Source organism: Curcuma longa, unplaced genomic scaffold (assembly GCF_044706935.1).
Source record: "Curcuma longa cultivar G26 ecotype Majalengka, Jawa Barat unplaced genomic scaffold, ITB_CL_G26_1.1 contig_27450, whole genome shotgun sequence".
Taxonomy (NCBI): domain Eukaryota; kingdom Viridiplantae; phylum Streptophyta; class Magnoliopsida; order Zingiberales; family Zingiberaceae; genus Curcuma; species Curcuma longa.
The window spans coordinates 155-13,331 of NW_027433425.1; the positions used below are offsets into that span (position 1 = coordinate 155).

The 13,177-nt window shown below is 40.8% G+C and overlaps 1 protein-coding gene and 1 non-coding gene across 2 annotated transcripts; one reads left to right on the plus strand and one right to left on the minus strand.

Annotated features, from left to right (window-relative positions):
• The first annotated feature begins 665 nt into the window (after positions 1 to 665).
• On the plus strand, positions 666 to 772 carry LOC141819041 (small nucleolar RNA R71). The gene has a single exon (XR_012601029.1). It is a non-coding gene; the product is annotated as a small nucleolar RNA R71 (small nucleolar RNA).
• Positions 773 to 11,568: 10,796 nt separating this feature from the next.
• Positions 11,569 to 12,906, minus strand: LOC141819040 (benzyl alcohol O-benzoyltransferase-like). Its single transcript, XM_074706419.1, has one exon. It carries the CDS (start codon positions 12,904 to 12,906, stop codon positions 11,569 to 11,571), a length of 1,338 nt encoding a protein of 445 aa, XP_074562520.1.
• Positions 12,907 to 13,177: the final 271 nt, after the last annotated feature.

The window sequence follows — 13,177 nt, forward strand, 5'->3', positions numbered from 1 at the left end:
TGGAGGAGTGGAAAGAGCTAATCTAAGCTATTTGGGTCTCTTGCATCTTCATCCTCTTGTCGTGATCATCAAGTTTCTCATTAATCTTAACAATGTCTCCTTGAAGTTGCTCTAGAATTTTTAATATCTTCTGGGTGTCGGTTGCTTTCTCACTTGGCTTTAGCGCATTCTGATAGGAGGGTCCTTGGTTGTTACGGTAGGAGAAGTTGGGGTGATTCCTCCAACCCAGATTATAGGTATTTGAATACGGGTTATTTCTTTGGTTGTAGGTGTCAACTGCATCGCACTGTTCGTATTGAGCAATTTGGGCTTAAAGTGCTCCCACTTGGCACACCTCTTGTGTATGGCTGGAATCCCCATATATTTCACAAGGTGTAGCCACCGCATTGACCTTTCCAAGGCTCATATTTTCTACCTTTTTGCTAAGGGCATCCATCTGCGCATTCAGTTTAGTGAGTGTATCAACATTGTACTTCCCGAGATTTCTTGGCATGCTACCTCTTTCGTTGGCCCACTGATGATGATTGAGTGCCACATTCTCAATTAGTTCTTCGACTTCGTCAAGGCTTTTATTCATAATAGCGCCTCCTGCAGCGGAATCCAAATAAACTTTCGTCTGATAGTTGATTCCATTGTAGAGGGTGTGGATGATAATCCAACGTTCCAATCCGTGATGTGGACACTTTCTCAACATCCCTTTAAATCTATCCCAAGCTTTGAATAGAGTTTCTCCATCTAATTGCATGAAGCTTGAGATCATATTCCTCATATGGGTCGTCTTACTTGGGGGGTAAAATTTGTTCAGAAACAACTGTTCACACTGCTCCCAAGATTGAATACAGTTTTTGGAGGTAGCGAATGATACCAGCCCTTCGCCCTATCTCGGAGAGAAAATCTGAAAAGTAGAAGTCTTGTGACATCAAAACTGACCTCCTACATCCTTCTAGAACTACAAGTATCAGAGAAAATTTCCAAGTGCAGGTTCGGGTCTTCATGTGGTCCGCTACCAAACTGGTTCTGTTATATCATTGCAATAAATCCATGGTTGAATTCAAAGTTCCTCGGAATAAAATCAATGATGTTCTAGTGTTACGATTGTCAGTTTGAGCCAGATAGCCTGGTTATGGCTCTCCCGCTGTCATCCTAGCACCCCAGCATACTACTAGTGTCCTACCCTCTATCAAAGGGTATCCAATTAAGGACTTCTCCCTAACAACTAATAACCATTAGTTATCCCTCTTAAAGATTCATTATAGCCTAAGGATTTCCTCGGAAGGTCCGGTTAAAGGTTAATCTTCTGTCACAAGGCACTCCGGTCAAATCCTAAGAATCCTTAAAACCACAATACATCCTTATCCTTATAGACTCAATACCATTCATAGACATATTATCAAACAATCACAAAGCATAAGTCCATAAAGTAATATGCACATATATATCACTGAACTTGGTAAATAACAAATCCACAAGTTCAATCATCCATAACACCTCGATTCCTCCTAATCCTAGAATCTAGAGGACTACTCCATAACGGAGAGATTACAACTCGAAGAAGATATGAAATAATATATTTTAGATCCTAAAATCCAAGATGAAAAAAGGAAGTAAAACTTTTCAATGAAGGTCTTATTCTCCATTTTGCAATCTTCTCGTTGATGGTGGATGGAGACGATGGAGTAATCCTGGACGGATGGATGGATCGTCGACTTTTGCTCCGGAAGGCGGCTTCGGTGGCTCTCAATCACTCCTAGGGTCTCTCCCAAGGTCTCCCCCCTTTCTTAGGGGTCTTAAGGATGGTATTTATATGTCCTCCTCTAATTGCCCTATTCACACGACATACACGCCCCCGTCACACAGCCGTGTCTGGGAAGCACGGCCGTGTGCTACCGCTTCTCTGGAGAATAGACACGGTCGTGCTTGGGGGCACGACCGTGGCTAGTCGGCGCTCTGGAAATGTGGTACAGTCATGCCTATGGGGCACGACCAAGGGCAGCCTCGGCTCTGGAAAAATGGCATGGCCATGCTTGTGGGGCACGACCATGCACGGGCTGGATACTGGAGCGAAGGCACGGCCGTGCCTATTTGGCACGACCCTTGGCAGTTGGTCCTCTGGTGGAAGATACAGTCGTGCCTGGTGGGCACGGCCAAGGGTTGGATCTGCCTATGAAGAAGCACGGCCGTGCCCTGGGGGGCACAGTCCCTAGAGGAATGAGACACGGCCATGCCTATGAGGCATGACCATGTCTTGCCTTGTCTTCAATTGTTTCTCCGTTTCACCTTTTTCGCTCCATTTCTGTCCTACAAATACATAAACACACGAGTAGACCTTCGAACTAGGAAATGGAGAAAATCATGCCTAATGCACAGATAAAGGATGCAATGAACGTAGGAAATAGCGTAAAGTACAGAAAGATATACGATTAAAGCATAAGAAACATATGTATACCCTACGCACATCATATAGCAGCCTCTGAGGCAGCTAAAGAAGCTGTATGGCTCAGGAACTTCTTGATGGACTTAAAGGTGATTCCTAGTTTACCCAAAGTTATCACAATTTATTGTGATAATAGTGGTACAATAGCAAACTCGAAGGAACCACGAGCCCATAAGGCGAGGTAAGTAAACATATCGAGTGCAAGTACCACCTAATACGAGACATCATAAAGCGAGGAGAAGTTGTTGTCTCCAAGATTACATCAGCAAATCACCTGGCAGATCCGTTCACGAAGGCCCTTCCAGTGAAAGATTTTGAAAGGCATGTTGAGGGGATGGGAATCAGATGTATGGCAGCGTTTATGGCAGCATAGTCTTTTAGTATAAGTGGGAGATTGTTGGGATATATACTATAAGCCTAGATTTTTGTATAAATATCTATTTTGAAATCATTGAAATGAGAATCACATTGGTCAAATGTTTGCATATGTTAATGCAGTTGTACACTTAATTTATATTGTAGATAACATGGTGTGTGGTGCCGCACAGAAGATCATGTTATCGATTCCTTATAAATTATAAATAGTAGCTCACAACCAAGATAGACTGGGACAAACCATTAGAATGGTTGTAGTGTAATTGATATTAGTTTATCTTGACTATTAAATTACATTAGTACACTTTGTGTGTATTAAGCAGGACCGTTTGAGGTCGTTCGATTTATACTGACTATATAATCGAACTATACCTCTATATTATAGATGTGCATGCTCTTAATCTCTATATAATAATAAGCACATATACTTAGTATTTATTTCTTTAATTCATCAAAGGGTGAGATTTATTTGTTAAATCAGAAGGTCCGATGAGTTGGGAGATAATGCTATGTATATAGTGTGTTGTTATTTATTGAAGGAAGTTGTGTCCTAATTATCTAGGCTGATGATGTCCCCTTGAGAAGCTCATAAGGATTATCATGTAAACCCTGCAGGTGGACTTAGTTCCGCATGATAATAAAGTTGAGTGGTACTACTCTCGGAATCAGAAGTTAATTAATTGAGTTGTTAGTAATTCAATTAATTAACGAACATACGATATCTTAAACATAGGGATATTAATGAACTCATGATAAGAAGGAGCCCATATTGTAATATGGGATTGGTGCGGTAGTTCAATAATAACCCTTTAGTGGTATGAGTTATTATTGATGGACTTGAGTTGGGTGTTCAGGGAAAACACAGGAAGCCCAAGCCCATCAGAAGGCCTAAACCAATTCCTCCTCTAGGTCCCTGTTGTAGCCTCTAGATAAAGCCTCATATCCACCCAATGAGATTCAGTTAGAATTTTATTAAGAATTCTATTAAGAATTCTGTTTAGAATTCTATTAAAAATTCTGTTAACAGAATTCGGTTAATTCTAAATAGAATTATGTTAATTTTGTTATCCAATAAAATTTTATTAAATTTTGTTATCTAATAAAATTTTGTTAAAATTTTATTATCTAACAAAATTATGTAAATTTTGTTATACAACAAAATTATATTAATTTCATTATTTTTTCCTAAACTTTCTAAAATAGCTAAGCTATAAATAAGAGAAGAAGGAGGCACCTAAAACACAATTGTTTTCTTTCTTGTTGTGTTAGGGTCGGTGCCACCTTCCCTATTCTTCCCTCTCTTGTTTTCTTCTAGGGTCGACGCCCTATATCCCCTTGTTCTTCTCCTAGGGCAGGCACCCATCTTGCTCTCTTCTCCCTTTAGGACCGGTGCCCTATCCCTCTTCTCCCTTGCTAGGGCCAGCGACCAAGAGAAGAAAAAGAAGAAGAGAAAGAAGAAGAGGAAGATGAAGAAGAATAGAGCTTCTTCCTTGAGTTGTTTCCATCGATTTAGAAGAAAGGAAAAGAAGGATTTGGGTGGAGTTCATCTTGGTAGATCGTCGCCCACACGACGTTCAAGAAGAGGTGAGGAATACAGCAAAAGATCAAGAGGTCTTCAAGTAATGAGCATCTTCTACACAATCTACAAAGGAAAGGTATGCCTTGTTTATCAATTCCGTTGCGTGGTTTATTTTCTTTTGTATGGATCCTGAATACCAACACAAGAGTTCCATCGATCCTATGCTTTGATCAATGTGTGCTTTAATTGGTCAAGAACTTGCTTGATCAATCAAGCACATGTCTGATCGAAGACGTAGGTTGCTTGGAAGGTTCTGTTCCTGAAAATTTTTATCTGGCAAGAATTGAATGGAACAAAATTCCAGGCACCCTTCAAGGTTAACTGCTGGCGGGTCCGCAGCGGCGCCCTCCTCTACTTTCTCTTTTGTTCTTGTCCTTTATCACAACGGAAGAGAAAGAATGGTGAGTGCATGGTGCAGGAGAGGGTTCACTTCTCCTCTCCCACACTTGCTGCCAGCAAAGGATTTCGTTGCTCCACCATCGTTTTCACACGGCTGGTGAGATCACCGCGGAGCAGGAGAGTGCGCGCACAACCCTAAAATTGTGATTGTTCTTTTAAATAGAAGATACAGTGTCGGTTTAGGGTTAATTAGTGCGGCTAGAGAAAAATTAAATTTGGGTTGAACCTGGCTAAACCAGATTAACCTTAATCACTATAGCAAATCGGACCGGGTTCAATTTTGATTTAAAATTAAATCGCTTGGTTCACTAACCAAATGAACTTCGATTTGACCCAAACTAGTTTTGTTCATTTCATCTTCATAAGACGAAGCTTCTCATCTCTAAACTAAGTTAGATCAATTTTGATTCAAAATCAAATCATTTAGTTCAATAATCAAACGATCTCTAATTTGAACGAAATTTGTTTCATTCATTTTGTCTTCATGAGATGAATTCCATCATTTTTCCTTTCTCCAATCCAACCAGACTTTATTTCTCTCAATCTAAGAATGAAATTCTCAATCTCGTTTTAAGTCCTTCGGAGAACTTGTAGTTCATGTGACCCAATTGGTTCCCGGCTATGTTGGTCATCTGTAATTAATCATTAATTATGAAATAATTATGAGTGGCACCTAGTATTATATCATGATCCCCAATTGATCAAAAAATCAACGATCGATTCTCAAATATTTCTAAACCTTTTAGCAGTTACACTGAATCATGCTTCGTTCCTTTTACCATCTTATACGCACTTGGTTCAAGATATGGTCTGTGTGTATCAGTTCCCACTAGGCTGACTAGTTACACCTACCCTAAGCCAGCTTTCTTGTCTTGTGGATTCAAGTTAATTGTACATATGTCCGAGAGTGTCACACTCTTATCATGTGATGCTTTGGCCACAGACTTTTAGTAACAATCATGACAAGCGGCCGCAGGGTATACATCTCATTTTCAAAGGAGCGATGAATTCTCTATGGGTTATTCAAACACCTTTGAGCACTTTGACTTATACCCAATCATCTCAAGTCTATACCACCTCGGAGATGTTTGCTTAAGATGCAAAGTATAAGACTTCATGACCAAGGTGACTTGAATACCTCAAGTCAAAGGAAACTCACACTTAAATTGCTCTAATATCTTCATTGACATATGTACCATATGAAGTCTCAAGGTAGGTCACTCCAATGAACTAGTCACCTTTAAATAGCATCCATGTTTTACTGTCAACATCCAATGTCTCCAGTCAATGATATCATTTATTTGGTAAAATAAGGAGTTCAAAATATGTTAGTCTTGACAAAATCGATGACGCACGTGCTCATCAATTCCTCGACTAGGAAAACTTTTAATACATTCATAATTGCCCATATAGAGATGCTCACTAGTTGTGATCCAATCACAAATTCTCTCATGCTATGAATCATATTGTGAACATTTAGTAAATGAGTTTAAGATCCAATCAAACACATAGAAAATATGCACTCAAATAGTAAATTATTATTTATCCAATAAATAGTATAACCGTAAGGTGATTGCCTTAGGACACCCCTCAAATCTAACATCGAATCATATGAAATCTCAAGGCAGGTCACTCCAATAAACTAGTTACTTTTAACTAGCATCCACGTTTAACTCTCAACATCCTGTCTCCAGCTAGTGAGAACAGCTGCTTGGCAATCAAGAAGTTTAAAATGTGCTAGTCTCAACAGAATCGATGATGTCTGTGCTCATCAATTCCTCGACTAGGGATAATTTCAATATATTCATAATTGTATATGTAGAGATGTTCACTAGTTGTGATCCAATCACAAATTCTCTCACGCTATGAATCATATTGCGGGCATTCAGTAAATGAGTTTAAGATTGAATCAAACATATAGAAAATGTACACTCAAATAGTGAATTACTCTTTATGAAATAAATAGTATAATCATAAGGTGATTGTCTTAGGATACCTCTCAAATATAATACTAACTTGAGGTTAGACAAGGATGATTAGTTAATTAAGTGACTAATAAGTTCAAACATGCCAAGGTGACTAGATGTTTGACAAGGGCAAGTCAAAGTGGGTCAAGGTGACTAAATGTCTAGCAAAGACAAGTCCAAGTGGATCAAGGTAACCAAAGGCTTAGTAGAGGAAAATCCAAGGGGTGACCTTAGGTGGTGAGACAAACCGAATAGGTTAGGTAGATTTGCAATGTTAGATTTGTAATCCTACGGAAGTGAAACCTAGGTGGTTAAAGTCTAGGAGGAACTCTAAGCAAAAGTTAAGCTTAGTAGATTAGACCTGCAAGATGAGGCTTATGTAAGTCTAGTAGGTCAAGTAGACTTATAAAATTAGGCTAGGTTGCTTGTTTGTGTGTGTATGCTTGTCTTGTAGGAATCTAGAGCGGGAAGCAAGGCTGAGGAAGAAAATAGATGCAAACAGACATAGACAGATCAAGTTAAGGTGAATCAGACTTGATTCGGGTTGAACCGGATCCAAAAAGGATCGGTAGATTGATCCTAAGAATTGATAGCCTAATTTGGGTTTGGCCCACCAGGTTCAGGTTCGAGTTCGGACCCTAATCAATGATATGGCACCTAGTTTGGTAGGCCAATCATGTGGATCGGTAGACTGATAAATTTGATAAGACATGATCACGAATTGCGAAGAGCTTGATCTTTTGGATCAAGCTTTATCTACGTTTGGTATACCGATCAAGCTGATCAGTAGATCGAAAAAAGCCTTATAAAAAAGGTCTCAGGAACAAAGTAAAAAAAAAAGCCCAATCTCTTCTTGCTACTGCTACTGCTACTGCTATTGCTCTGTGCTCAAAGAAAAAGTTACAACGCTCTACTCGTGTGACTAGAGAAGCTTCAGGAGGGGTGAGTGGCACTCAGAACTTCTGGATCAGCTCGACAACCTTGTTTGTATTATCTAATGTGCTTTACTTTATTCTATCTGTGTTTGTGATACAAACTTTGTAAGACAGGTTTCTCCATCTCTAAAAAAGTTATGAAAAGGAAATAAAACTTGTTGATGCGCCTTCCATACATAGACCTTAAAGTAGCAATTCTGGGGGATTGGAAACTAAGTAAAATCCCAATGTTTTCTATCTTGTATTTTATCATTTCAATATTTCTACTACTACTAACCTTGATAGAATGAACACGACAAAACAAGCACTAAAAGTGCGATCGATATTCACCTCCTCTATCAATCCAACCTATCCTACAACAAAATGAAGTTGGATCATCTTCCTACGATTCAAATCTATTACAAAAAGAGAAGTTGGATCATCTTCTCAGGATTCAGATCCATTACAAAATGAAATCATATCATCTTCCTATGGTTCAGATATGTTATAAAAAGGAGTTAGATTATCTTTCCATGATTCAAATCTGTTACAAAAATAAGTCGGATCGTATTCCCATGATTAAGATACATTATAAAAAAAAAATTGGATCGTCTTCTCATGATTCAGATCCGTTACAGAAAGAAGTTGGATCGTCTTCTCATGATTTAAATCCATTATAAAAAGAAGTTGGATCGTTTTCTTGAATATGTGAGGGGGGTGACTATTCCATGCATTTGAAAGGGCACGACTGTCAGAATTTATTTGAAAAGCTTCAACCAGTGGAGTTTAAGTAAACGATTACATTCATTAAAGTAAAGAGACTTTAATTAATGAAGAGGTGGGTTCCTTTGTCTCGATAAAAGATATTTTACTTTTTCAATCAAATGCATGGATTCTCTAATATTCTAGCAATATTTTTAAATTCTCCATTCATTTTTCCGTATTACTCTGACCCGAATATAAGAGGGGCAACGCCAAAGTGCGCTTTGGCCCCTCTTCTAATCCCTTGCTAAGTCTTCTCAGGATAGCTAACTTTTCTAACTCCTTGATGGTTGACTTTCTCATAATCGACTCCTTGATAATTGACTTTGTTGGACTTTCCCCCGGAAGTCCATGCTACCAGATCCGTGTGAAAAATATAAAACTATTTTTCTTGTACATATTTAATTTACTCTACATCTACATGAAGAGATTTACCTTTGGTGTGTGTCCTTCGCGTATCCCGCTCGTCCAAAACGGTGCCGGATCTCAAGAACGTCAAGTGCCGCTCCTCTATTGGTATCCACACGGACAATATGGTGGAAAAATCGAAACACAAGGTGTGCTAGCACCTCTAGCAAGTTTTGACCTGTAGAGGATGAAGGAGAGGGAGAGAAGAAAAACTCTAAGGAGAGGAAGAAGAGCAAGTGAAAGAATGAATCAAAAACAACTCTTTCACCCCTAAAGAGTGGCCGGCCACTTTTTCCTCATCAAAGCCATTTAATCCTAATTAAATGGCATCAATTGCCATGAGTTACAAATCACATTTGTAACCCCTATGAGGTGGCAACCTCTGATGATATGGAGCAACATCATTGGCCACCACTTATGCCACCTCACCTCAAAGTCAAATAGTCAAGTCAAGCATTGACCATGAGGTGGCATAAGTCAAGTCAACATGAATGATGATATGACAAAAAGTCAAGTCAAACTTGATGATAACATGGCACAAAGTCAAGTCGAACTTGACTCCCAATCTCCCAAGGTTGATCAAATCAACTCAACTAGTCTAGTTTGGATTACACTTAATCCAACTTGATTCATCACATAAATCTAATCCTCTTGGTTCATCATATGAACCTTATCTCCACCTAATTGTCCTTTGTATGTGACCCTATAGGTTCTTGTAACGTTGGCAATGCTCCTAAACTCATTTAGAAGCATAAGTAGTGAGTGGTATCTAGCAATACATCACTACTACCCAAGTTACAAGAATGTTGAGATCCAACATCACCTTTGTGACTATTAATTGTGACTCTTCACAATATGTGACAATGTTCTTCTATCCTAGATATCATGATTGATCAAACCGAGGAATAGACCGTGTCATCCTCTAATCAATCTATGTCTTGAACTCCAAGTAGACTCACTACAATCAAACGAGCTCAACATCACATGTTGACTCATTTGGGCATGACCATGCACTTTAGTGATCTCACTCTATCAAGAACTATGATATCACTCCCGTCATATAGGAGGGATAGATCTCATCTACATCACTCACATCCCTCCGCATAATTTGTTACATACCCAGTAATCGCCTTTATAGTCCACCAAGTTACGGGTGACGTTTGACGAAGCCAAAGTAACTCCTTATGTAGGGAACCATGGTGACTTCAGGTCCAAGGACTAATAGTCATATTAATAGTCACATGAGAAAGTATATGACGCTCATATAACGATCCATGATACTTTCTCATGGCAGATCATTCAGTATACATTCTCCAATGCATACTCATATGTCAACTTGATATCTTATATCCATGACTTGTGAGATCAAGTCATCGTGTTGACCTACATGCTAGTCTCGTCGCATTAACCAAGGTTGTCAAACTCACGATTCCAGTGTCGACTCGGTTAGGGGTGCACAAACTCGTGTCGTAAATTCGTATCGTAAACTCATACGAGTTTACAAATAATCCAAAAAAGAGTTCTAAAATGTCAAATAATATATATTTAATCATAACTTCATAAGATCAATCACTATTTCACATATCTAATAAAAAAGCATAAACATAGTTATCAACAACATGTTTTCACATATAAAAAAAGACTAAACATGAAAAGATATGAAATTTTCAAAATTTATGTTTCAACATCAAGTTACAAAATGACAAATTTAAAATTTCATACAAAAATAGTCCAATAGATACACCAAATAAGCTTCCATTGTCCAAATTTGATAAAAGGAAACATCAAACAAAGATTTCCTTTGTTTATCGAGTTTATCGAGTTTAACCGAGTTGACTCGCGAGTTTACCGAGTTGACTCGCGAGTTTACGAGTTTACAAGGGGGGCCCGATTTTAAGCTGATTCAACACGGAATTGAAATAATAGTTCGTAAACTCGCCGAGTTGACTCGCGATTTTGACAACCTTGACATTAACATTGTTCTTGAATATTAATACTTGACTAGGAATCATTTAGAGTAGTGTTCTCTATATCATCTCACTATCGATTCAACCAATCGATTGATATAGATATGAACGATCTACTCAATGACATTATTATACTTAGTTATATGGCACGAATATCAAGTAAGTATAATAACCACAATAAAATATCTTTATAAAATATAGAAATATGATATAATGAGTCCATACAACAATCATCAAATGATTGGTTCTAGGGCTCTCACTAACAGACTTTTCTACAACTGACTTCTTAGTGATTGATTTCTTCATAGTCGACTTCTCTACAGTTGAGTTATTAATAGCTAATTGCTCTCTCTAGCTAACTTCTTTGCAGTTGATTTCTCCTTAGCGGACTTTTCTACAATTTACTCTTTGATAGCTGACTTCTCTGCAACCGACTTCTTGATGGTTGATTTCTTTGTAGTTGACTCTTTAGTGGTCGACTTCTTTGTAATTTTGATGGTCGATCTCTCTATAGCCAACTCCTTCCTCCAATTGCTTTGTCACACTGACTCTCCAACCAACTTCTCCTGCCGATTTTGCATTGCCACCTATCAATTACAAAATTCAACTAATTTGTCAAAAATTTGATCCACCATCATATTCATGTCGGAACATATACGATTACAAGCAGAGTACATACATACAGCAGGAATACTGGATTTGTATCAGTATAAATAAAATTATAGATTATTCAATCAAATGGAATGCTTGTGATCATCTACGACTACAAAGAGCTCCTCGCCGATGTCTTCTCTTTAATCACTCGGTCGACTTCGATGAAAAATCTGTCCATGGTGGAGCGAGGCAGGTAATGGGGAACTACGATTCCTTCCTGTCCTCTGCTGTTTGTGAAAGGGAGGTGGATACTGGCCACTCGCCCCCATGCAGGCCCGCCGTACACTGGCTTTCCCCAGCCGTAATCCACTTCATCCACCCCGGAACGCGTACCGTCCGACACCAGGTACGTCCCCGCCACCTGATAGTGAGGCCGCCCCCGCAGCACCAATAGGTCCGCCACCGACCGCATGTACTCCGCCGTCACTGCTGCCTTGGCAGCCCTTATTAACTCCAGGGCGTAGCACAGAGGCCTCGAGCAAAGGTCGCCGCCACTGGCGGCCGCCACCGGGAAAGCGATCGCGTTCCCATAGTACCCGGGCGGAAGCCCCAAACCAGCGCAGCGCCGCCCGCGCGCGTTGACGCTGAAGCAGACTCGGACCACATCGCCAGCAGCAGGGCTGATGGCCCTCGTACGACAACGCCAGAGGAACGCCGTCAGGATCTCGAAGGGGGAACCATCTCGAAGGTGGGCCGGCACGCTCCTCCGCAACAGATCAATGTCCCCTTTGACGAAGAAGAAGGACTGATGCACCATGTCGTCGTTGGGAATAGACCGGGGGATCTGAGGCGGCTTTAGTTGCTCGTACTCTAGGTGGACGCACGTGATGCGGGGAGGGCTGCGCGATTTCAGGAGATGGCGCTCCCACACAGGGAGCACCGACGGGGCGGACGCGCCGCAGGCTAGCTCAGCGACGGCGTTCAAGAATTGGCCCAAGCCGGCGCCGTCGGCCATGGTGTGGTTCGTCCTGAGAGCGACAATGAAACCGCCGCACTTTAATCGTGTCACCTGCATGAGCATCAAGGGGCAGTGGAGGATGCCACCGGAACCAAGGACATCGTGAAGGAGCTCGTCCAAGTATGGTATCGGCGGGTGCAGAGCATCGTCCAACTGCTCGAGGCGAACGTCTGCGTCAGCCTCGACGAAAAGGATCCCCTCGCCCGTGCACTCCACCACTAGCTTCCGACCCGCCACTTCCCGGAGCCGGCCGGCCAGGGGATAGTAGAACACAAGCGCCCGAGCGAGGGCGTCGCGTAGCAACTTAACCGGGTCGCGATCATCGCCGCTGTTGCGATAGTACTGGATAATGGGTATTTGAGTGCGAAGGCCGTCTTGGTCATCGATGTCGGAGAGGCGCTTGAACTGATATGGCGTAGGCACGGAGGGGGCCACTAAAACTGGCCGGCGTCTCTGCACCGTGAAACTGAGTGCGCGCGGCGCCTCCATAACTATGACGATCGAGTTAAGCGAGGAAAGTCGGAAGGTAAGGTTTTAACAAATCTACCAAGGACTACAAGACGTGGCGGCGCCGCCACTCCCGGCGAACTGACAAGACAGTAAATGCAGGGGTTAGGGCAGGGCAGATGAGGCGGTCTCAAACAATAAGCTTTCTCTATATGTGATCCAAAATTTGCGATCAGTCAAGTCGAGTTGTTGGTTGAAAATTCATGGACATTTTAATGAGTTATTTTTTAGCAAGACTCTGCCGCTCCAAGTA

What these genes read in the sequence shown, in the direction of transcription:
- LOC141819040 (XM_074706419.1), bottom strand. Translation starts at nt 12,906, where the DNA reads ATGGAGGCGCCGCGCGCACTCAGTTTCACGGTGCAGAGACGCCGGCCA.